We start from the raw sequence: 26788 nt of genomic DNA, 5'->3' as shown, positions 1-26788 counted from the left end.
ACCAAAGAGAGCTGGACGTCCGCAAGAGCAATGGGCTGTCTCTTTTTACTACTTCTAAAGATAATGGCTTCCCAGTCACTGAAGTTGTTCTAGATCAGTATGGATGATGTATTATTTGGTGTTGCATCACAAAGAGTTTTTCAGAGGTATGGGTTGGGCCAGATACAACTGGAATTTTTTCCAGCTTGGAAATTCTCTTATTCTGTGATTTGGTATTTATTATGGATCATATTCATTTACGTGTGTTTACACAGGAGTTCACAAAGATATTTACTGGTTGATTTTACATCAATTTGTAGATTTAAAAAATAAATCTCAACATATTATTTAGAACTGGTACCATTTATTATTCTACTAGAATGAGTCAGCAATTAAAAAAAAAATCATGTGTCAGAAAAATCAGTGTCCAACAAGAGAGCAAATGTGCCTAGTTAACACAGTGAGTCTGTTCTGAATTGATTCCAGGGGGATCATTTGCATAATCTCTTAAAGTGTACTTACCCATGGATCCTACTAGCCCCTGGTGTTTGCAAGACGGTTGCTCCCAATACGATCAATAGGGACTCCAAATCGCCTTTTTGGAAGCTCCACCGTTTTTCTGGAAGACATGGGGATCAGGAAGGGTGAATTCAGAGGGGCAATGCATGGAGCTATCCAGTGAAAGTGAAATCTAAGGCTCCTCTTCAGACTTCAGAGGCAGTCTGGTATGAATCTTTCCTTGAGGGATTGAGGACATCAAGGTTCCAAAGGCTTAAGTGAGTTGCTTGAGGTTATACAAGCAGCCCCAGAGTAGGATTTGCACCCGTGTATTTGAGCTTATTTGCTTGGACACCTTCATTCTCCAATAACTTACTTTGTGGTCCATCAGATGCATGAATGGCCACTGGCAATCTTCAAAGGAAGCTGGGAAAGTCCAGTAGTGTTTGGCTTGGTTCATTTTGATAGCTATTTAGTGGTATCAAATTCTCAAAACCTAATTTAGATCAAAGTGATTCAATACTTTGCTTCCTGTGTGGGAGAGTTCCAGTGTTCCCAAAAGGAGAATGTCCATGAGCATGAAGATGGAATGTTAAAAAAAAGGAAAAGCCAAGGGAGGAGGGAGGCCAGACTTGGCCCTACTTTTCCTCCTGCTCTAGGTGGTTGACATGTATTTCAAGAACCAAAGATCTGATCCAGAACTTAAAGGTAATCTAAGTCAACCACCTGTGTGATGCAGAATTCCCCTCTACAACTCACCTAACAGAGGCCACACAACCCTTGCTGGAACGCTTCCAATTCTAGAGAGATCATTACCTTCTAAGTTGCATAAGCCATTTCCCACCCTTCCCCAAATCTATTGTTCAGGAAAGTTAGATGTTTCTTTGTCCTTTTGAGTCTCTGTGAATCTCACTAAAACATCTCCCAATCAACATCTCTTCTATATGGCTGCTGAAGGTTTCTTAAGTCTAGTCTTCTCTTAGGTCTATCTTCATAAATGTTTCTTCTCTTCTCTACATTTTCCCTCTCCTCTTTCTCCCAACATGAGGCAACAAGTGACCCAGCTGAATAAGACTAGGTTGGATTCTAATTGATTGAATCAAATTGTGACGATATTACTTGGACCGTAACAATCTCTGGAATAACATAAAGGGCGATTTCATTCAGTAGTAAGCTAGCTGCCTGCAGAGACACGGGGCAGACTTGAGCTGTCTGCAGCTTTGGACACTCATCGTCCACTCCTCCGCCTCCTGGCTTCTCTCTCCTCTATTTTTTCGATGTATGACTCTCTGACTATCTGTTCAATGTTTACTCTCCCTCTACCTTTTCGGGCACTCCTCTTAGGTTTTCTTAAGTTGCTTCCTAATTTGTGTCTCACCCAGAGGCAGTATGACACACTGGGAAGAATGCTGATGCTGGAGTCAGAGGATGTGGGTTCCAAAGTCATCTCTGATGCTCACTACATACATGGCCTCCAGCAAGTCTTCCAACCCCTCAGCTACGCAGTGTCCTCATCTGTAAAAGGAAATGAGGGTGGGACTCGATGGCCTCTGAGCCTTTCCTAGCCCTTGATACATGAGTCTATTTGCCATTTCCCCATGATCCAAAGTATCTTGCAGAAATAGGCAAGTATCGGCTCCAGTGGGTTTTAGCTAGTCATCAAACTTTCTTTTTCCTGTCATCTTCTCCCAAGGACATGGAGGCAGTTGGAGGGGAAAGGGATCAGGTACGAAAACGTGACTGAGATATGTGAAAACACTTTGAAAATGCCTCATGCAAACATAAGGGACTAGATTCCTGTGCCTAAAGCATGCTAGGCTGTGCGGAATGATTCTCATAAAACTAAGCAACCATGGCTTGGAGGACACTACCACATATACACCTATGGACTTGCATGCAGACAGATACACACAACACTGGACCTCACTAGATAATGAAAAGAACCAGCGGATGGTGGTGGATCGCCAGGTGGCCTACTGAGAGTTGGGAGTCCCATCCTGGCATCACATCCTGCCTCTGGGAACGCACTACTCATGTGAGGCAGCCCAAGTCACTGAGAACCTCTGTTTCCCAGGCAACTCTCTGAGACTTTAAGGCACAGAGGTGGTAGGGATTTGCAGGGAGAGGGAATTTCCTCCCTGGGAGTTCCCCGTACCAACAAAATCCTAGGCACAAAGTCGAAATAAAATAAAATAATAAAAAGATTGTAATGACAAATACAGATTACAAACAAGTGCTTTGAAAAGAGCCTCTCAGAGACAGGGAGGAACTGAGGTATGCTGGCCCTTTCGGGTTTGCTGCCAGAAGAGCAAAGGCATCTGGGAAAGGGGCTCTGGAGGCCGACTTGCTCTGGCTCTTGCCACAGGCTGTGGCTGCTTAGAAGTCCAAAGCTTCTGCCTATTTTCATCTGGACATTTTCCTAGAATGAAATATTTTTAGAAAGTTCCCTGTTACTTTGCCCTGGCCTTCTTCCTCTTTGCCCCTCCTCACCCATCCTGCCCTTCCCCACACCCACACAGCTTTGAAAAGATAGCAGCAGCAGCAAGAGCAGCTCAGACTTCGGTCTGGGACACTAACCCAAACTTGGGGCAAGAGCAAAGTTTCCCACTGGCTGGGAGTCCCTCTTGTGACAGACTAATGGCATGACAAGCCTTAAACAGTTTTAACACAAGACATTGAGGCTCAGCCTTCAAATCACCGAAAAGAAAATGGAGAATAATCATCAGGAACATTAAGAAGAAAACCTCTGACTTTGGCATCCATTCAACTTCACCTGCTTGCAATCTCCTGCCCCAGGATGCCCTTTCTTGGCCATCGCCCAGCAGGCTGGAATGGCTGCTCTCTTAGGCATGTCGTTCAGCTCGCCATTAGAGCTTCTAGGAATTCTGTGGCCCAATCACAGTATCTCATCATAAAAAGGGACCTTAGAGCACAGCTAGTGCACTTTGGACCTCAAACAGAATTCCCTAGATAATAAAAAGGTGTCCAGACTCTGTTTGAAGACTTCCAGAGATAAGGCACCAATGCCCTCTCCCTACTAGGCCTTCCCACTTTTGGCCAGCTCAGGGTCTATCCTGACAGGAGGGCTAGATTGTCTTTTTTACCCCTTCTCTTTCCCCTTCCCCCACTGCTTCTGGCTCTGTTTTTGGGGTCCGAGTAGAACGACAGCCACAACTTGTTTTATTGCACTTTACAGATATTGTGCTTTATTTTTTTTTAACAGACTAAAGGTTTGTGACCACCCTGCATCAAGCAAGCCTCTAAGCACCTTTTTCCCCCGACGACCTGTGCTCACATTGTGTCTCTGTGTCACATTTTGGTAATTCTCACAATATTTCATTATTATTGTATTAATTATGATGATCTGTGATTAGCAATCTTTGATATTACTATTGAAATTGGTTTTGGGTGCCACAAACTATGCCCATATAAGATGGTGAAAGTGGACAATAAATGTAGTGTGTTTTGACTGCTCCACCAACCATCTTTCTCCCTCTCCTCAGGCCTCCCCAGTCCCTGAGACCCAATATTGAAATGAGGCCCATCAATAATCCTACAATGGCTTCTAAGTGTTCAGATGAAAGGAAGAGGTCATCGATGTGGCAAACTTGATCGTGGTCTTATTTTAAGAAGTTCCCACAGTCACCCCAACGTTCGGCAACCAGCACCCTGTTCAGTCAGTAGCCATCAGCTTGAGCCAAGACCCTCCATCAGTAAAAGGATTACAACTTAATGAAGGCTCAGAGGAGAGTTAGATTTTTAGCAATAAAATATTTTTTAAAATTAAAGCATGTACGTTACTTTTTTACACAACACTATTGCACCCTTAACAGACTACAGTTTAGTGTCAACATAACTTTATATTCACTAGGAAAGCCAAAATTTGTGTGACTCACTTTGTTGTGACGCTGCTTATTGTGATGTTCACTTTATCGTGGTTGTCTGGAACCAAACCCAAAATATCGCTAAAGGGTTCCTGTACTTAAAGAACCCTAGTGATCCCTCGCCTCTGCCCCCAGCATTCTCTCCTCCAGGTTAAACATGCCCAGATACTTTAGTCCCTATACACATGGCATAAACTTGAGGCACCTCAATATGTTGGTCTCTAGCTTGTTGATGACTTTCATAGACTTTTGCCCAGAACTGAACATAATGTTCCAGCTGTGCTCTGAATAAGACAGAGAAAACACTGCCATTCATCTGCGTGATTCTTCCCCTAACACAGCTGAAGTTTGTAGTGACTTTTTTGCTTTCTGCATCCAACTCTCATCATATATTTGGGTAAAGATCCACTAAAGGCCTGCCATATCTTCTAGTCAAATGGCTGCCTAGCCGGGCCACAGCCACAATTGGTTATTGACGGCCACCTTTGCAGGCTTTCATGCCTGCAGTAAGAAGTACTAGACCATTTTCAAGAAGCCTGCTATCAGAATTTCTTTTGATATTTATCATCCTGCAAATAGGAGAAGCTTAGAGTCAGGGGCAGCTCCTGGAAGTTCTCAAGACTGGAGGCAGGTCCCCCCAACAAGCTTTTTGTCTCGGCCCTCCTCAGGGCCCTTTAGACCATGTCTATGCTACCTGACGAAAAGAGAAGTAGCAAAAGGGTCCTGGGGACTTCCAGCTAGTTCACCACCAGGAGTCACTCTATGATACAAAACTTCTTCAAGGCTAAAAGACGAACCAGTTTAGATCCAGACTTTTCCCGGTATCATTGGAGAAAGCCCGTCACATCCTTGGTTCAACGCAGATATCAGCTACTCATTACAGCCCGTCCAAATGGAGTTGGACTAGGAATGTCATTTGTAATTTTGAACATTGTGATAACTACAATTGGCCTCAGTAAATCACAAAAGTATTTACTTACTTTAAGAGAATACATCCAGACCTGGAAGGGACCTCAGAGGCTTGCCAGTCCAGCCCCCTCATTTAACATATGAGGACATTGAGGCCCAGGGAGCCTAGATGTTTTGTCCAAAGTCCCATGGGGAGTAAATGGCAGAGGGAGATTTGAACCTAGGACCTTACACTCCAGAGTCAGTGTTTTAAGTTGGCTAGGGAATATTTATTACAAACTAAACACCTCTTTCCAAATTTAAAGCAAACAATAACTATGAAGACACTATTTAAATAGACAAAAAAAATAAATTGTACTTCTCACAGGGAGAAGCAACTGTATGGGATTCATTCCCCCGAAGGGGTAGGCCTTGCTGAAAATGTAAATTACATTTTTAGGGATGCCATATCCTTAGTAAATGGAAACTGGGATGACAAGGGTTCCCTCAATAGCCTTAAAGCAGGGATTCTCAATCTGGCATCCATGGATCCCCAAGGAATCTGCAGAGAGATTTCAGAAGTTCTGTGAATTTGGTGGGAAAAATAGAATTTCATCTTCGCTAACCTCTAGTTTCCTTTGTAATCATGGGGATTTTATTTTATTCATTTAAAAACATTAAATGGCCTTCATCAAAATGCTGGGGGCAGAGGGGGTAGCCATGATAGCGAAAGGCTAAGAACTCCTGCCTTAGTCAGGCTTGGCTTTGAGAGGGACAATCCTGTAACCCTGATTGCAGCAGCAAAGCGCTCAGGTATCTGGACCTTCATCCTGATCTTTATCAATTTCATCTAAGGGATATTTATGTATGTGAGAGACATATAGAAAGGCTGTGGCCCCATGATCTGCTAGGCATTAGCAGAAGAATGCATTAATGGGAAGGGGATGAGGGAGGCACCACTTTGGAAAAGGGCAGGCTAACACTCAGTACCTTTAGAAGGAAGTTTTGGTTGGAGATGCTGTTGAGGGTCTAAGTCACCTGGATTTGAATTAGGTGATGATTTCATGACTATAGTATCGTTCAAAGGGAAAAGAGGCAAACATGAAGCCAACTGTCTGTACTTGAAAAAAGGTTTAGAGTGAAGTTTGGATTAAGGCCCCAAGCAGGGTATCCTTCCCCTGGAGAAAGAGAAGAGAAAGTGAAGTCTTGCGTTCTAAGTCCAGAAGGAGAAAAGGTGGCAGAGAGAAGACAGACAATGGGAAAGGTTTAGCATGTGCTATGCATGGGCATTTGTGTGTATATGCTTGTGGCTGTGTATGCTTTTGGGTGCATGCATGTTTGTGTCCATATGCTTACATCTGCATGCATGTTTGTGTCGTATATCTGTATGGCATGTTTGTCTCTGTGTATTATATGTGAATGTTTGTGTTTGCATGCTTGTATCTCTCAATGTGTCTACATTGTGTTTTCCTTATGAGATCTCGGCTCGATGTGGTTTGACATTTTTTTTGTCCAGGCAAGGTTTCTTGTCCAGATATCCCATTCATTCCCCAATTTCACATCTCTTTGGGACCTAAATGATTACCCTTAATAAGACTTTTGAAATAATATTGCTTGAATATTAAACAGATGTTAAATGTTTGCTAGGGTTTAAGAGATGAGTGTTATCTGTAGGATTTAAATACACAGAGATCTAAAATACAGGTCCTTTCCTCAGTGAAGAGCAGGAAAATGGAGAATGCGAGATGCGTCCTCACCCCATAGGATAAGAAGGTGAGGATAACCTCTGATTAGCACTGATGGATGGAGTAGTCACCTCAGTAAGATGAGGGCTTCATGGATGAATGATAATACATATAATCCAGATAGACATAGAAATATATAGTTAGATGGGCAGATAAATAGATGATAGACAGATGGAGAGATGGATGGAAGGGTAATGTTAAAGAATAGAGAAGATAAAGTACTGAGACTGGAGTCAGAAAAACTGGGGTTCGAATCTTATCTCTGATATATTGTAGCTGTGTGACCTCAGTCAAATAAGTGACAATCTCAATGTGCCACATGTAATTCCTTGGACTCTAAATCCTAAATCACAAGCAGTACCAATCTGTAATGAGGGAGAGACTTCTCAAACCAGGAATTTACTATGCTGAAAACACAGTTAATTTCAATATGCATAATTATCTTCTATAACTGTTACAACATAACGATTATTATGGGATACAAGCATATTGCTCTATTATAGCAGTGTGAGCATGCTTGATGAATCACTGCCTATCACCTTTGAAGAGGACATGGATGGAGTTGCAGAGGATGGGTGGGGGTGGGCGAGTCAGGAGGAAGAAGGGTAGAGAATGCTAGACTTGGAGTCAGGAGGATGGGTCTAGATTCTGCCTTACACACTTATTAGCTACGTGTTATTTGGCAAGTAATTTAAACTCCTTACGCCTCAGTTTCCTTATCTGTAAAATGACACATGGACTCGACAATCTGTAAGACCCCTTCCAGCTGTGAATCAGTGATGCTCTGCTTCTCCACAGAACTGGGCAGCACAGACACTCAGATGAGACAACAGTGCCAAGGGAGTACTGTCCATGTATTACCATGTTAAAGCCCTTGGTGTTTTTAAGAACTGACAGATGGAATAGCTTTTGACAAGGTTTGTATAAGCTTACATATGTAATGGACAGTCCATTATTCTCACTGTTCTTACAAACATGACTATTTTAATTGTCTAACTGTAAACATAGTGTAGAGCATGGTGCTGGGGAAAAGTCTTTCTGGTATTCACTCTAAGTGAGCAGAAACAATCCTAACTCTGGCTATTTAAGAACCCAATCAGTTACTACGTGTTTATGGAGCCTCCTTCCCCCAGGGACAGAAATGAACTAGAAAGCTTCTGAAATTCTACACTGGATCTATATACAAGTGATATTTCAAACTCTTACAATTTTAGTTTGTTTGGAAAAAATGATGCAAGAAATCTGTTTATTTTTTTCCCTCTGAGAAAGTTCCAGGCTTCAATAGTTGGCCGTTTATGAGTTTTCACGGAAAAAAATTTTAAAAAATAATTTTTTTTCATGAATAAAGAGAATATTTTCCTTCCTTTCATTTAACTCCAAAATGAATGGGAAAAATGTTCTTGTTTGAGATACATTGTCCTCATCTCAGTTTTTGATGCGGGGGTGGGGAACCTGCAGCCTTGAGGCCACATGCTGCCCTCTAGGTCCTTAAGTGGGGCATTTTGACTGAATCCAAACTTCACAGAACAAATCCCCTTAATAAAAGCATTTGTTCTGCACAACTTGGACTCAGTCAAAGGGCCACACCCAAGACCTCAAGACTGCAGGTGCTCCATCCCTAGAGATCATTGAACTGAGGCCACAATGGGAATATTTCACACTTAAAAAACATCTTTTGTTTTTTCAGAAAGAGCCTACAACGGGTAAAATGGAAATTCAATCTGGCTTCTGGCTGAAATGAGCCAAGCATTTTGAAGCAGCCTTTCGACTCAGGGTAACTAGAATGAATGGGAAAATATTTGCTCCCTTCAGCTTTGACCTTTCTTTAACATTAAGAGTCCCCCAAGTCAACCCATTTCTACTAAGTGCTGGGGGCATAAGGATGGGGGCAGCAGCAACGTTCCCAGTGATCTACGCTGGAAATACTGAGAGGTGTGCTTGAGAAGTCACCCTGCACTTGGAGTCAGGAGAGACAGGGACTTCCGATTCCATTCCATAATCACTGATCAAGACCTACTAAGTGACAACACACATAAGAGTTACAAAGATGTATCATCCCTTGCTCCAAAGGAACTTCCATTATTAATACGTAGTGACTGATTGATTCGAGGGCAGGAAATCAGCATGTAAATAAATGCAAAGAAAAATGCATGCAAAAGAAATGAAAGTTACAATTACTGGCGGGAGTGGGGAGCTCATGAACTACTGCATGGATTCTGAAAATCCTCTTGGAGGGGAGACTGGAGTTGAGCTCTAAGCCAGGAGAAAGGTGAGCACTACACAGAGCAGCCTGCGTAATGGAACAGAGATGAGAAACAGAACTGCTGGTTGTGAATCCTAACTGGAGCTTAGTTCTGTAACTAGGGTGAAAATCCCTGGATTTCTAAAGCCTCAGTTTCTTTATCTTTAAAATGTAGATAATAATATGTACAGCTAGAAGAGCCAGGTGGCATGTGGATAGAGGGCTACACCTGGGGTCAGGAAAACTTATCTTCATGAGTTCAAATCTGGCCTCAGATACTTCCTAGCTCTGTGACCCCAGGCAAGTCACTTCATCTATTTGCCTCAGTTTCCTTGTTCGTAAAATGAGCTGGAGAAGACAATGGCAAACCACCCCAGTATCTTTGCCAAGAAAACCCCAAATGGGGTCACAGAGAGTAAGATATAACTGAAAAAAAATGACTCAACAGCAGTAAGTACTTATAGCACTTAGATCAGAGGGTTGCTGGGAGGAAAAAAATGATATACAATGATATAAGTATGGGGACAAGTGGATACCTTGCCACAGCAGTCAGATAATTCAGATTCAAATCCTTCCTCTGCCAGTTAGAGCCTGGGTGACATCAGGAAGCCCTGTACTGCCCCTGGGCCACAGCTTCCTCAACTGTAAAATGAAAGGTTGAACTGATTGTCCTCTGAGTTCCAGTCTAGCTCTGGGTCTTATATCAAGTGTCATATTGTGTTATAACCTCAGATGTAGATCTCATATCATATACCATACATAAGGGCGCTGAGGCCCAGAGTGTGGAATGGCATCTAAGGTGACATCTGCAGGACCAGGTCACTGAATTCAAATCGAAGATTGTTTCCTACTTTGCCAATGGTTGTTTTGGTTACTCGACTTGGCTACATAAGGAAGACCTCATGCGCATCACTCAGTTTGTTGTGTGTGAAATGGGAATTAAAAAAAAGACAAAGAACAACCCTAGAGTTTGCTGTCAAGAAGGAATACAAGAATCTTTTTCAATTGCATGCAGCTTATGGAAGGATATTTCTTCTTGTTTATACATAGCTTTACCACTTAAAACTACGTGAAAACTTTCAGGCCAGAAAACAGAAACACATCTCTACCATCAAGGTGTTTTATCTGCAGTCATTCATCCCTTTACCCCGCCCCCACCTTGTCCCTTTCCACACTAGCCTTCATGCCTGTAATGCACCCTCTTCTGATACCAACCTCACAGAATCCTTAGATGGCTTTGAGACTCAGCTAAGCTGGCACGGCCTATGGAAGTCCTTCCTGATTTCTTTAGTTATTGGTACTTTGTCCCTGCTCAATCATTGTGTTACTTCTCTGGAAACGCCTTGAAGGTAGGACCTGGCTTTTCTTTGGTCTTTTATGCTCAGTGCCTACAGAGTGCCTGGCACTGTGTCTAATACGTGTTTGTTGAATTGAATGTCCAGGTGATGGGAGATGAGAGGCAACATTTCCACAAGTTGGTGACAAAATTTTTTAAGCTCTAGGACTCCAAATAGAACCTTTGCTCTTGTCTTGTAGGCATGCAATTAGGGTTCTGACAGAGTTAGAGATGGGCTTAAATATAGCGATGTGGAAATAGGGCCTGGTGGGTTGGGCATAACCCTGTATCTCCAACAGGTATGGGATCTATGCATCTCTAACATGTAAATGACTCCTATTCCCTAACAGGTATGGGATCCATATGTCCCTAACATGTAAGTGACTCCTATTCCCTAAGAGGTATGGGATCTATGCATCTCTAACCTCTAAGTGACTCATATTCCCTAACAGGCATGGATTCACATGTCTGTAACATGTATATGATTTATATTCTTTAATGTGACCCACATATCTATTGTAAAAAGTATTATCATAAAGGGAGAACAGGGGCACATGTCTTGTCTTAAATCCTCTAGGGTACAAGAACAATTCTGCTGGTCCTTTGCTTCTGAAAAGGAAAGGCTACCCAGACAAATTTTTCCTTCTGTGCCAGAAAATCTAGAAAGTACTTTGCTGCTGAATTGAAGATTCTGACTTCCTAGGGTCCCAAATATTTTTTAAAAAATATTTATTTTTTATGGGTGGTGGGAAATGATGTAACACGTATCAGCAAGGGATCAAGGTCATTTAATGGATTCCTGAGAAAAGCAGGGACACATCCTGTTCACAGCCATTCATTCCTGACCCCTGGCCTTGACACTAACTTTCATTCAGACTCCTGGACCTAGGATTCCCCACTCCCTGGGTCTTGTCTTTTCAGCACAGTCCAATTCATGCCATGAATCACATCATTCATGCATTATTTGTATTCGGTTGCTGACAGACTACCATACAAGAAGCTACTGTCTCTGTGCATGTGTGCACGCATGTGCGCATTTGTGTGCACGTGCATGTGTCCCTGTGTGTGAGTATGGATAGGTACCCAGTATGATGGTCATAATTACTAGTGTGATGAAACAAATAAACCATGGGATAAATGGCTGTCATCTCCTTTATTTCCCCTCATTCCATACCAGTGATTGGTTCTTCATATACTCTAGTAGTGGTGGCTTAGTTAGACAGTCCCAAGGGTTAGTGGCTTTCTGAGTACCTACTTAGAGAGTGGTTTGCTCCCACCCACATGGTGAGAACATGACTTGATGACAAGAATATCCCTGCTACGCCTTTCACAGAGCATCTCAGGTTTCAGAATCTAGAGCTGAAGAAGAGACCTTTGCCCTTGGCCTAGAGATGTGTTCAGTTACCTCTGTTTGCCTTTGATGTTGAAGGATCCAGCTGAGAGTCGGTCCAGAGGAGCCCCGAAGACAGGGAAGCTCCTTTTCTTCTTGGTCTCAATCACATCATTTTCCAGGGATACCAGCTCATCAAGGAACAGGAGTTTCTGGGTCAGCTCAGTGGCAGATTTCTCTTCAGTGTTTTCAATGTGGGATTGTGCACTCTCAGCTATGGAGTTAACGGCCTGCTGGAGAGAGGAGTGTCATGATCATTGTCATTGATGCTAAAACAACCAAAGAGCTCTGGAGAGTCTACACTCTCCTCATGCCTCCCTTGTGCTTGCACATGTAGGGCCATTTACACATCTCCTTGTATGATCAGAAAGGGATCCAGGCAGAAGACAGATGCTTGTGGGATTAAAAGTAGGGACCTGTTCAATAGAATGCAGGCAACTGTACATGAACAGGGCTGGAGTCAAGGTTCTAAAGAGCAGCTCTTCCAACTGGATGGCCTTGTCAGGCAATCAGCCTGGGGCCCACTGACTTTTCTGCAAAAATCTTCAACCCTAAAACTGAACCTTCAGTTCTTCTAGTCACTCAGGCATTTAGCAAACAGCAACCATGCTCCTTTCAACTGCAAATTTCTGTCTGTAGAAGTAGATTGAAACTAGTGAAGCATTTGTAGTGAGGAGGGTCTGGGTGTGAATCCTGGCTCTCTCTCACTTGCTACCTGCAGGATCTTGGTCAACTCATTTCCATTCTTGGAGCCTTGGTTTCACTTCTCTTGATTAAAAGTGTTTTATTCCATAAATTTAAACAAATAAAAAGGATTGGATTAGATGCCCTCCAAGGTTCCTTTCAGGTTGAGATCTCTAACGGTGGTGTTAAGTAACCGCATAGACATGATAGATGTTTACTCATTTTAATTTATTTAAATACATTTACTCCCTGTACTTAAATAAATATTTTAGAAACAAATATAGGAGTGATTGTAGTTGATTGAAATGAGCATTAACAAGGAAACCCTTGGGAGGGATCAGGTAAGAACACAAATGTGTTATCTTTGAGAGGCAGGACACTGAAAGGCAGTAGCTCATTCACACCATAGACCTGATTAGGTTTTATAAGGCCAGCAGAGAGTAAAGTCTAAAAGCAGTGAAAGTCTAGAAGCATGTCTTTATTTCATTTCATTCTTTTTCATGTGAGGCCGGGCAAAGAGTCCTGCTGGGATGGACTGGCAGCAGAGGGCCCCAGTTACCTGCTTCCGTTGTCTGATACCATCAAGGAATGACACAGTAGAAATACCCAGCATACTTTGCAAAAGTCAGCAAAATGTTTTTTCCTTGAAACCAAGCAGAAGAAAATGTGAAAGAATGTGAAGTACTAATAAGAAGGAAAATACTCTCTGGGAAAGGTGAAAAATATTCCCTTTTAATAACTCCCAGGCAGTAGTCTCAGGGCCCAGGACTGAGTGCAATGGAACATTTATCCTTAAAAAGACACGAAGTGCTGCTATGATAAGAAACTGGTCCTTTTGGTGACCTCATCTACCGTAAGATGACTCCTGCATGGGAACAAAGGGGCTGACAGATCCAGAAAGCAAAGAACCAAAAGAATCTAAATTGATTTGTGTGGACGAGGTGGTCCACGTCTTTAACTTTTTACTTTAGTCAAGGCAACCACAAACCCATCCAGCCTCAGTTCTCCTCTCTACCAGCACTCAGTTCTAAAGGTCAGAGAAAAGGCTATGTTTAGACTGGTTTATCTTTAGCCAAATTTGGTGTCTATTAAAAGGAATTTTTTTCTAGTGGTTTATGTATCAGATTCAATTCAGTCAAACAAATAATGATTAAGTGCCTACTATGTACAAGATATTGTACTCAGTTCTAGGGAAACAACGATGGAAAACCCAGTCCTAATCCTTAGAGGCTTCCATCCTCCTGGGGTAACTCAGATATGGGCACAGGTAGCTATAATCAGAGTTAGCACATGCAGATTTCTTTGTCTTTCTCTCTATCCTTCTGTAATCTTCAATTGACCAAATTGTAATGAGATTACAAACTGAATTGGTACCCATTTGAGTCTGTCACTTTCTATTTCACAATAGGAAAAACAAAAATGGGGAATTAGCCAAAAGAATGCAATAATTTGCTTTATTTTTTGTTGCCAGGCATTTCTTATGCTGATAAGCTAGGCACAGAGTTCAGATTTGGGCTGAAATTCCCTTCGAGAAAAGCATATATAGGTCATTCCAAGATCATTTCAATTACCTCTGGTGCTGCCTCGACCCCGGGCCCTTTGCCAGTGCTCCATTGCATTAGGAAAATGGCCAGGATCAAGTGAGTGGCCACAAATCTCCAGTCCATCATCTGGAAAACAGAACACAGAGAGTCAATAGCCTCCAGTAGTGAGGCATAAAAGTCATTTAAAACATGGCTAAAATACTATGGCAAACCAAGGCTAGTGGAAAAGCACTCAACAAAGTCACTTCAACTTCATTCCATTCCACACCATTTAAAATGGGATTCTCTGGGTGTAGGGACAACACAGAAAGAACATTTCTATGATTTCACAGGACTTCTAGAACTGCTATGGACCGAAAAAAGCATCACCTGCTGCGCAAAGGCAGATGTTAAAGAATGAGCTGTCACACTCTGGGAAGGAACGTTACCATTGGCTCTTCTGTCCCCCTTAGGAGAAAAGGCCAATGGAAATCTCCTATGAAGATGTGCCAGCACCTCTGACCTATACTCCAGACCAGCTAGTGCTACCATTTTAGTGATGTAACTCTGTAGCCTTCTGTTCTTAGTAAGAATAGCCCGAAATGACACTCCCTTGGCATAGAACTCAACAATTCCAAGTCATGTTTATTCCATGATGATGCATCTAAGTAGGACCTTCATGAAGTAAAAACAGTTATAACAATGAAAAACTCCAAACCAGTATTCCATGTCATGATCTAAAGAGAGAGCATTGCCTTTGGAGTTAGAGATCCTGGATTCAGATGTCACATTTAACATTTGCTGCTTGGTTTTCCTTGGGCAAATCCCTTAGCATCTCTGGGCCTCAGCTTCCACATCTATGAAATGAGTTTGTCAGTCTAATTGGCCTCTGAGTTCCTTCGTTGCTCCAGATCTATCATTGTAAGATCTATGTTCCTATGGTTTTTTGTCTCACAGATTAAGCTTGTCTTTTTCCAATGCTATCAGGGAATACAATAAAAAAGAATGTTGCTTTCCTTGGGCCTTACATTAACATCATCTTCCCTGGATAGCAAATATTTCTTAAGTATCTCAGTAGTCACATATTTGAGGGAGGTTGATACAGAGTGCCAGTAGTTATTCTGATATTCCATAGGCTTAGGGAAAAAATGTTCTGTTTTTTTTTTTAAATCAATCATCTGTATTAATGGAGAAAGGCGCCAGAAAAGGGAATGGTGTAATTATCGAGTCAAAATGCCAGACTAAAACTGTGCAAGGTATTCAGGTAGAGAACCAGTCCAGAAAGCCTAATTCATCCTCATCTTGCTATTCTTCAGTGATTTTCTTCACCAGAAAGAAAGAAATATCATAATGACATACATAACTTTTCTTATGTTTGCCTCCTTGTTCCATCCTCCATTTATCAGCTCTTTCTGCGTCATGGCAGAGCAGGAAGGGAGTGTGTCAAGGTGGGTAGAAGATTGGATGTGAAGTCAACATCCAAATGCCACCCTTGACACATCTGAGCTAACCCATGACATGTAAAAGTCAGGTGACCACAGGGAAATCTCTTAATCTCTTAGACACTCAGTTTCCTCACCCGTAAAATGTACATGATAATACCCCTAGTCCCACTTGATAAGCTTGTAAGGCTTAAAGACAGTAACAAATGGTCATACAGTTCCATGTACATGTCAGTTGTTCTTATATTCTTTTCTTATGTTAAAAAGTACCATAGTTTGAAATTTTTCTGGGGTCTTTCCCTGAGTGGCTTATGCTATGACCGCTCTGTCCTCCTGATTCCTCAGCTTCTTCCCTGCCCAGGGAAGCCAGTGCTTGCACAGGACTCTACAAGCTTGTTGTCCTGATGTCCACCTCCATCACATCGATGTTGATACCTACACCAGCATGGTGATGAAAAGTTACAATGTCACACCTTGGCAATAACCACATCCTGATTACTTGGGGATGTGGGTATAAAAAGAAACAAGTCAATTTGAAAACATGTACGTCTGTGGTCTAATAGCATGCTGGTCGCCTTTCATCTAAAAGTCCCAGGCACCTAAATTTAGTACTGGGGAGTCAAACATAAATAAACACCCTGGCACCTGCCACACAAGACACATTTTGATGAACCTGTGAAACCTGAACCCTGCAAAATTAGCAACACAGGAAATGACAGGGAGAGACCAAAGGGCTCTCCTAGTTTAGCCCTTCTTTAGGGTTTTGTCCACACTGGGCAAAAAATAGCTCATGACTTCAAAATCTACTTATGATCAAGCACAGTGCTTGGCACATAGTTTCCACCTGGTAAATATTTGCTGGTTGATGGTATGATTGATTATAAGATAGTAGCACTGAGTATCCTTGGGAGTTAGTCAAAATTATTTTAAAAATATTTGGAGAAGTGAAATTTCTTAGTCACTGTGGTGAGCCACCCAAAAAAGAATCACAAAATCTCCGAGATGGAAGGGAGGTTAATCCTATGTGTTTATTATGAAAGTATAAGCAAATTATCAACAGATAGGTCATCCAGCATTTGTCTTGGGATCTCCAGGGAAGGAGAAGCCATCACCTTTTAGCAAAGATTTGCTTTGTGATTTTCACTCGCTGTTGCTATGTTCACTTCTTTTTACATAGAAGATAAATCCTATGCTATGTGTTGCCAATTGGTAGTTACTTGGGTGCCCTGTATATGGAAAGCCCTGTAACAATTGAACAATATGGCACCTAATCTGAACTGAAACACTGAAAAGATGAATGACTTTATATAATAGGTAACTAATTTTATTAGGAAAAGTGACTGCTATTTATTTCAACCAAAGCATTCTATTTAAAAGGTAGATGTGGCAATGACCCAGCTGAACCCCTTTTCTTATACCTAACTGTTAAAATCATATATTGACTAATCGATTCAACACTGGACTGGGGGACATCTACACTTCTGTCTTTTTCTTTCACTGCTAATATAATCATAGTCAAGTCACAAAATCTGTGGAAACTTAAAAATGGAACTACAGATGCCAGCCTCCCTCATAGGAGGTGAAAAGATGAATGAAATTGTTTCTGTGGGAGTAAGAACATTTAATTCACATGGCTATTTTAAGCAATGTTTGTAATGTGCTTTAAGAATCTCTGGGAGTTAAATACCATAAAATTTAAAAATACATAGTATTTGTCCAAATATAGGCTACGTCTAAATATTGACCACACCCCTAAAAGAGATACCTGTGCAAAGAGATATATATGGATATATACACTGAAAACGCAACACTAATTATAAGTCACATTCAGAGTTTATACAAACCAGATCTGGGGGAGAAAATAGAGCCTTCATTCAAACTAATGTAATATTTTCCTTTTCTCTTCCAGACTTTGGTCTCCATTTGCAGAATGGAATATTTCCCATTTCACTATCAGGAGTGGACTGTTACTATTCTCTTCATCTTTATCTCATTCTTAGACTACGGTTATAGCCTTCCTACTCAATTTACCTGTTTGCAATTTTTATTTTCTCTAAGGCATGTGCCACGTAGTTACCAAAGTCATCTTCTGAAGGTACACGGCTGAATATGTCAGTCCTTACTCAAAAACCTTCAGTGGCTCCCCTGGTATCTAAGAGAAAATGCACATTCTAAGCAAGATATTGAAAACTCTAACCAATCTAGGTCTCAGCAACATTTCTGACCATTTCTTCTTACTACTTTCTTTATGGATGCTTTGTCCATGTCAAATCGATCTCCAGGCTGTTGCCTGCGTGTGGCATCTCAGCCCCTCCTCTGTGCCCTTGCCCAAATCATCCTTGGTGTCCTAATGCCTTTTCTCCTCCTCACTGTGACCTCCTCGATTTCCTAGCTTCTATTCCACCACAGTTGAGGTGTCAATACTTATTTAAGCCATTTAAGATTCCCCGTACCAGTGTCTAACACCTTCTGTCTTGCAGTAGTTTGTATTTCCTGAAATGTATACATGTTTTCTCTATCAGCAGAATGTTGGATCATTGAGAATACACATTATTCCATTTTACTCCCTCTTCCCTCAGGGCTAGGTGAAGTACCTTGTCAACAACGGTCATGAAATAAAAGTTTCTGGAATCAGATTTGAAAAATACACCTTCCTATATTTTATCATGTTTAAATTTTTCATGAAAGCTTGTCAGAAGAATTTAAAATGTAGGAGATTATTTTAAATAGAGTAGAAAAGTGGATCTGACTGACTCCTACAGCTCCTCCTATCACTAGTATTGCTACTGCTACTATGACAACTACTGCCACAACCCCTGGTCATTGACTAGTTCATACTGTAGGTGGAATTCAAAATCAAGTCTTCCGACTTCAACCACAGAGCTCTTTCTGCTATTTTCTCCTCCACTCGAACAAATAGCAATTATTTGGTATAAACCCTTTTGACTTCCTATTTTGAATCTCAGTGTGGAGGGAAAGGGAGCCCATCCTAAGGGCAGAATCTCTTCAATCTCTGGTTTGATTTATAAAACCATGTTGCTCATAACAGTTTATATTGAGGTGATCTTCAGACAGGGGAATATGATAAGGTATGAATTAAACAGGTTGTTTGAAACTTACATCCAAATAAGACAGTACTTTCAAATACATATCTGATTGAATAAGAAGGATCTCATGTGGATACGAATAAGGTCCTGATCACATCTGTAGCAATGAATTTGGAGACAGTATTGGAAATGAGAAGGGGTAAGTCCAACTGTGGCATGTCTCCTCTTTTGGAGGTCTTTTTCAGCCCCTTGTTCTGCCCAGAAAATCAATTATTCTCAGTCTCTCAATCATATATGAGGCACAATATATTGTTTAGCTTTTTGACAAGGTTACTAGCCAATGGATTTGGGAAATTCTCAGGAAGAATTTACTTATATTTTAACGAGGCCTTTCATAAAATACCATACACTATTCTAGTAGTGAAGGAGAAGAAATAATACAATTCAAAAGATGTCGAATTGGTTAAATGGCAGAAATCAAAGAGCAGTGGTTAATGTTTAATGCAAACTTGGTTGGAAATCTCTTGGGAAATGCCCCCAGGATGCTGTTTAATAATTTTATTAATGACTTGGATGAAGGGACATGTGGCATATATAGCAAATATGCAAATGACCAAAAACTGGGAGAGATGGAAGATTGAAAACTGGAAGACAGCATCAGGATTCAAAAGATCTTGAGTAGCTGGAATATTGGGCTGGATCTAATGAGACGAATTGTAAAAGCATTAAATGTAAATGTACAATGTGGGCTCAAAAAATCAGTACCATAGGAACAGGAAGGAGGAGACAGAGGCAGGGAGAGTTTGAAAAATAATAGGATAGGGATGAGAGGTAGAGTTAGGGGAATGCAAGCTCAGTGAGAATAACGAACTTGGGCTAGAAGCCAAAAAAGCTAATGTGATCTTGGATTCAATGAAGAGCAGAAGAACTCCCAATAATAAGCAGGTGAGAGTCACTCTGTACTCTACTTTGGTCCTGCCATATATAGAATATTTTTACAACCCTTGATGCCACTTTCCCTCTAGGAAAAATCAGCAACGTAGTACAAGGTTTGTCATGATGTGGCAAGTGGGATGGAGCTTCACTGTGGCCCATACTCACTTCCCATTATAGTTTCATTAAATGTTTCCCCCCACCTTGGGTTTTTCAAATTAATATTCCATCTTGATTAGTGCAGAGAAAACTCCTCAGTTTGGATTCAGGTACATTTCTGCTCCAGCGTAAAATGTGTCAGGGCTGAAATGAATCTCTTGCCTGCCACCTTTGATTCTAAGTCACTCAAAAGAAAGATATTTTTTAAAGAACATTTTCACCCTTAGCCCATATAAGAAAAAAATCCATATCAATATCTTTTGCCTAGAATGTCTGCAGACCACAGAGCTGATTTCCAACACAAGACTGTAACAGAACTAGGTTTTGGACACAAACACTAGTCCTAGATGCCCAGGAATGGAAAATCGTGTGACGTGGGATTTCACATACCTACTTAATTCTCAACAATCCTAATTTAACCAATAAATAGAGATCTAAAACCAAAATCATTTCATTCAAGAAGTCCATAGAAAATATCTCCAAATGCTTAAAGAATTCCTGTTTATTTGTCTGTTGGTGAAGCTCCCAGATAATGGTTGTTGTTTTCTCAACCTCAAACCATCACAGCTTATGTTTGGGGGTAGAAAATCATCCCATATAGATAAACCACCTAGATTGTTATAGTCATTGCTTGGGTGAGAGCAAGCCATCTGAGGACAGCTACCACATTGGGGGTTGTTTTTAAACTGCTTGGCTCCTCCCCATCCTTCATTCCAGCTACTTTAGGAATGCCCAGAATCTTCCTAATATCCCTAATGGAATAATGAGGAGGGGCTGGAAGTATTAAAAAGCAAGGACTGAGGCCTGAAAGGCCAGTGAGTTTGCCATCCCATACTCCAGAATATCAATATATCTGTGATTTCAGCCAGGTGGGTGGATATCCCCTCCCTCATTTCAGATTGCAGTCCATCCCTGTCTGTCTGTCCTATGCAAATATTGCCCATGCTCTCCTATGTTTTTAATACAGGAGCATCACCTGAAGTGCTTGGGCTTCTTTATTATACGCTCCTGGCATCCTAAGGATAACAATGGTGCATATGGGCTATCTCTTGCTATTTGTCATTTATACTACATGATCAATTCATTTTTTTTAAATTGACAGAAGTCATGTCAATAGACACTGTGGTAACATGGATAACGAGTCAGATGACCTGGGTTCAAATCCCATCTCTGATGCTTTTTACCTGTGAGACCTTGGGCAAATCACTCTACCTTCTCAGTCTCAGTTTCTTTATCTGTAAAATAAGGTGGTTGGAATAGATAACTTATGAAGTCCTTTTCCATATCTAGGTCTGTGATCATTTGTAAAATGAGAAGGTTAAATTAGTTGTCTTCTGAGAGCCCTTCCAACTCTAGCTCTCTGATTCCATGAACTCCAGTTCCATTGGGGATTTATCCAGGATGAATACTAAAGGGTACCAGAGAACCTTGGAGGAGAGGAGGACTAGAAAATGCCTGCTATTGAGCCAAAAGGTTAGAATACTGAAGCCATTGCTGTATAGGAGACTGTAGTATGACACAATTTGAGAAATTGAATGTTCTCCTTGATTAATTTAATGTTCCTGGGCCACATCTCTGGCTAATCTCTCGTGCTTTTGGGTTAAGAGGCTCTCTGGCATCTCATCATTGACAAAGACTCTGTTTGAAGCCATATGTCCTCTCTGCATAGGAACAGCCATTAGCAATGTGGTGTTACCTAGGTCTGGGCTTTCTTATCTTGCTCTTTTTAAGATAGGATTTACTCACACATTAAGAAAGGTTCCCTTCCTGTACCAAAATGAAACAATCAGAAATACATAATCTCACCTTTGGTGAGCCATTGATTCTATTTGTAGTATATTTTTTCCTCTTTTTCAGAAACCATATTAAGTAGACAATTTCAGAAACCATTACCATGAGCACGCATCCATTGAACATTTATCTATTCTGGTCTCTTGGCATTTTCCTCTTTCTCCTGTCAACTAACATTTGGGAAAAGGAAGTTAGTAGTAGCCAGCCTTTGAGATATAAGGAGAATCATACTAGAATGAAGGTAATACCCAATAGGACAGAACAAGAAACACAGCAATCAGTAGTATAGCCCAGAATTTTCTTTCCTACAGCTTGGTTGTGGCACCCAAAGGTACTTGGTGGTTACCAGAAGTGCCAGGAGGTCCTCATTGGAGGTCTATCATAATTATAATGACAACTTATGGCATAGAGCCTCATGCTGATAGCATGGCATCATTTTAGTTTGCTCTGAAGAGGGCACTTTCCTATTTGATGGTTGTGCCCATCAGGGGAGCAAAAAGAAACTTGAATGCCTAGGCCAGTGGAGTCGATTTCTACACGAGCATCTTTTTTGGTGAGCTGTGTATATACTGATACAAGAGCAAACAGAGTGGAGTTTATTTATAGAAAATATTCCTAAAGAGAAGGCAAGATTCCTATTACTTCAATAATTAGAAACCTCCAGATAATATGCTCTGGTGTTAAAAAGACCCACAATCTTCCATACTTTGTCCTACTGACAAAAAGGAAGGTCCTTGATTACGCATAGATTGGATTAAACTAGGAAATATGGTTTGTACCATAGACCTCTGAAAAATATACATAGAGGACTAGGAAAACTAGTGATAAAAACATACCACTAAACATGTCTCAGACACCTAAAGTACATCCGCTAATTGATCAAGAAAAACCACAGATTTTAGCAGCTTGGGGGCTTATGTTGGAATTAGGAAGAGTTGGTTTTAAGTCTAGCCTCTGACATGGATCAACTGTTCGATTACAGGAAGGTAGGCAACTCCCAGGAAGTAATTCAAGTGAGCTACAAATTAATAGTTGATCTGAATCAGAGGAGAGAGTTCACACATAAGAAATTCACTTCACTAACAAAATAACAGGTTCTCTTGCATTTGTGCATAGTCACACATACCCCTACACACATGTACACAGCATGTACATACACATACCCATACACACATGTCCGTGGCAGGTACATACACATGCCCATACACACATAGACACTCTTTGAGCTTTAAACAGTACAAAGACATTTGGAAAAGGTTAAACAATGCATTTCAAATCACTTTCAGGTTCAATATCTCATTTTATTTTACAAACACTCTGTGTGGCAGAAAGGCCAGAACAAACATTATTCCCATTTTTCTAATGAGGAAAGAGAGTCACTGAATAATCAGATGTTTGTCTAAGGAATTTGGTGGAGGAGCCAAGCCTGATCTTGGTCTTTAACTTGGGTTTGCCTACCTCTGATCTCTTCTTGGTTCATATTCATAGTGAGGAGCAATGGGGGAGGATTTAAGGCAGTGTGAAAGTTAAATTCTATTCGGGATACCTGCTTTTTAAAATGACATTTCAATCCAGGTGTGTCTAAAGGGTTGAAGATGAACAAAATGCCAAAATGAATAACTGCAAATCTATGAAATAATGTTGGACAGCTTCTGGGGTGTGTTCTCCTGCTCATTTGTTTTCTGCTCCCTACTGTGATGGGATGAGCTGCACCACTTCTCAGGCTCAGGCAACACTTCCCTGAGCAGGATTGCTTCAACTCCTTAAACATTCTTCTTTGGCTTATCCTTTCCTTGGGTGGGAGGGAGGAAGGAAAATTCAGTTTTGCTTAAAAAGCATTTTCTTGTGGCCAAAAGGGGGGGCAAATTGCTTGAGTTACTGAATGGGGTTGCCACAGAATGCAGACTGGCCCTCTAGGTTCTGCTAGGCTGCCTGGCATATTCAGAGCGAGTCAACTGAGAAAGTGTGAAAGAAAACCCACACTGAATGGAGAACAGGACTGATCCAACTGCCACCAGATCATCTCCACCCAGAAAAATGACTTGGCCAATCATGAAGAGTTCATTGTATATGTAGCAGAAGAGGGCAGATTAAATGATGGGGCTAAAATCACCCTGGTATGCATTGTGGAAAGCAAACATTTGATTACATTACCATCCATTGCCAGCAAACTCTCAGCTTTTCAATCACTTCTGCATTCACCATCTCATTGTGCCAGCTGTTCAAAATATCTCTAATTACTTCAATGTGTTTTTCTTTTCAAATTTTAAACCAAAAGTTTAATTCTCTTCTCTTACCTCTGAAGTTGTGAGTCTCCAGTGCTCATGGGTTCCTGGTCCAAGATGTGGAGTTATGGCAGAAGGACAGGAGACAACACAAGACACAAAGAGATAGGCTAGGAAAAGCTTTGTCTTAGAAAGATTTGGAATGGTGATGGTCTAAATTTGGAAGACTGCTATCATGAATTGAAGATCAGAATGCTGAGGCAGTGAAAAGTTTAACACTCCTGAAGGCTTAATTCTGAATATTCCTGGGAAATTGCCAACCTCTCAGATATATAGAAAACAACTTGAAACACAATGGAAATGAAAAAAAAGTCCTTGTATATATCATATGACAATCTCCCTGGGATGCTAATAAACATCTAAAAGCAAGATGGCCATTATTCTAGACCCTCTGGTGCTGTCAGCCTCATGCACATTCTCATCAGACTTGCTTATTTATATACCTGGTCTAGACTTGTCATTTCACTGGTTCAGGGGACTCAAGAAGTGGAGCCTCCTTCCACTGATGCATATGGAACGACTGTCTGCAATTAAAGTCTCAGAAAGTCTTCAGGGGAATTAAGATGTTATGTGTCTCACCTATGGTCTATAGCAATTTCAGAACAAGGACTTGAACCCAGGTCCTCTGGACTCCAAGCCTAGCCCTTTATCTGCTGTTATGCTGCATTTTTCATAATTTTACATCAAGTCTTTATCATCACAGAAATTCCAAGTTGAATAGACCATAGAGAGCCTTCAGTGAGCGACCCCTGACCCACTTTATAGATATAAAATGAAGCAGGATTGGCATTTGCCCAAAGTCACGAGATGATCCAGTGGCAGAGTAAGGACCAGGAGTGGAGAGTGGCTCTCCTGACCCAGTCCTATATCTCAAAGTTTGTAAACATTACAGCAAACAAGCCTTCAACACACAGCAGATCAGCTGATGAACCTGGGTCCCAGGCACCATCATTAATAGATTTTATTTCTCTACCAGAGCTTGGACATAGAAAATAAGGACTACCTACAATAACACAAATGTAAATGTGAATAAATTTAGATGGATGTTCCCAGATACGTGCATATGTACACATTTGCATCCTTTCATGTCAACAATGTACATGAACATAAATGTGCATATGTGTACTTCACGTACATACGTATGCATACATAGACACATATATGCTTAGAAATGGAGAGAGGAAAAGAATGTGCTAATGTGCAATATTGTCATTATGGAAAGGATGGAAATATCCATGGTATTTGGAAAAAAGGTACATCAGAAGACTTAGAACAAAGTAAAAGGATGTGAGAAGGCTGCTCACAGAGAGGAGCTCAGGTAACCATCAGTATAAATAAGGGTCACTTGGATGACCATCTGGCCACAGGAGTCTTTTGTTAGAAAGCCTAGCAGAGTCCTGAAGAAGAGTTCTCACAAGAAGAGAATTGTCTTTATGAACTGTCAGGTGCTGTGCCATCAGATCTAAAGGTATGAAGAAAACCTTATCACCTGGGGGGAGTGGAGTGGTTATAATTCTGCGTAGGATAAATGCCACCAAATGCCACCAAACCTGGAGTCAGAATCATTCTCTGTCCCCAAAATAGTCAATAATGATTCAGCTATTGGCAATATGTTGAAATAAGTGCATATGTATGTATATATACATATATGTAAATATAAACATGTACACACATATGTATGTATATATACATATATGTAAATATAAACATGTACACACATGTATGTATATATACATATATGTAAATATAAACATGTACACACATATGTATGTATATATACATATATGTAAATATAAACATGTACACACATATGTAAAATCAACCAACCAACAAAAACTTTGTTTAAAATTTTATATTTAATTCTAAAGGAAACTAAAATGTCAATTTGAAGTGCTAGTAAAACTAATGCCTTACTGGCATCAAAGAACAAAGTCTAAAGCTTACATCTCAAATTTGAATACATATATATATGTACATATATATACACACATATATTTCAAATTTCATAGAGCATTTCTAAAGTTTAAGGTAGCAGAATTCATTTTTTAAAACTCATTAATATTTCACTTATTTAATTAAGTCACACTTCTTATCCACAGATTAGAACAAAACATAAATGGAAAACCACTTTGCAACAAATTTTTAAAGCTAATGAACTTTTGCATTTTTTTATTTTCAAGAATTATAAACATCAAACAACACACTAAACACATTTTTAAAACAATAGCAACAAGCAGTTTGAACCAATAACTTAAACAGCTTTTAATCGTTCTTTTGGAAATAGGGGAAAGCATTGAGGTTTTTGTGAAATCTATGAAGAGTCAAAACACATTCAGTTAGTTTGTGCCCTAGATATACACTACAGAAACAGCCTTTTAAATCCCAACTCATTGCATATATAGTGAAAATGGAGTTTTCATGGTCTGCTAGCAATGGGGTTACTTTAAATTTAGTAAAACTCACAAATAAATGAAACACCAAAGAATCTGTGAAAACAGATTAGGGCTTTTCTTAAAGGATTTCTCCATGTCCTTGTTTTGCTTACCTTGTTAAAAATTCAAGAGATCCAAATCTGAAAGAGACGTTGCTATGCTCTTTCTCCCTAACTTTGCCCTGATGCTGAGCTTTTTTTCAGAGTTTTTATAGTTTCAGCCTTACACTCCTTACTCCAATCCCTGCCTTTGCTTTCTCTTACATCATTTCTACAGATTTTCCACTGATCCTTTAACTAAGCCTCTCTCTCTCTCTCTCTCTCTCTCTCTCTCTCTCTCTCTCTCTCTCTCTCTCTCTCTCCTCTTCAGCTCACTCTTTCTCTTGCCCTTTCCTGGCTGCAAATTGTTAAATCTCATGCTTTTATCAAGGTGACTGGGTGCAATTAAAACTTTGGCTGTTGGTGAAGGAAGGAGTATGACAGGAAAGGGATCAAGCATCATGTTCAGCCTCAGACTCATCACCTCTTCTT

General features: G+C 40.6%; 1 protein-coding gene across 1 annotated transcript; it reads right to left on the bottom strand.

Moving 5' to 3' along the window:
• Positions 1-501: 501 nt before the first annotated feature.
• Positions 502-26441, bottom strand: OSTN (osteocrin). Its single transcript, XM_036753581.1, has 4 exons — positions 26372-26441; positions 14218-14316; positions 11978-12195; positions 502-598 (listed from the first exon to the last, which is right to left on the bottom strand). Exons 2-4 carry the CDS (start codon positions 14314-14316, stop codon positions 514-516), a joined length of 402 nt encoding a protein of 133 aa, XP_036609476.1. The 5' UTR covers positions 26372-26441; the 3' UTR covers positions 502-513.
• Positions 26442-26788: the final 347 nt, after the last annotated feature.

Source organism: Trichosurus vulpecula, chromosome 4, assembly GCF_011100635.1.
Source record: "Trichosurus vulpecula isolate mTriVul1 chromosome 4, mTriVul1.pri, whole genome shotgun sequence".
In the NCBI taxonomy this organism is placed as follows: Eukaryota; Metazoa; Chordata; class Mammalia; order Diprotodontia; family Phalangeridae; genus Trichosurus; species Trichosurus vulpecula.
Note: the sequence above shows the minus strand (reverse complement) of the source record. Positions and strands in the feature narration are given on the sequence as shown.

Excerpts from the sequence above, each read along its gene's own strand:
- OSTN (XM_036753581.1), bottom strand. The coding sequence starts at position 14,316 with ATGATGGACTGGAGATTTGTGGCCACTCACTTGATCCTGGCCATTTTC. Across the intron at positions 12,196-14,217 it reads GGGTCGAGGCAGCACCAGAG|CAGGCCGTTAACTCCATAGC; the intron begins GTAATTGAAATG and ends TCCTCTCTCCAG. Across the intron at positions 599-11,977 it reads AACATCAAAGGCAAACAGAG|AAAAACGGTGGAGCTTCCAA; the intron begins GTAACTGAACAC and ends CATGTCTTCCAG.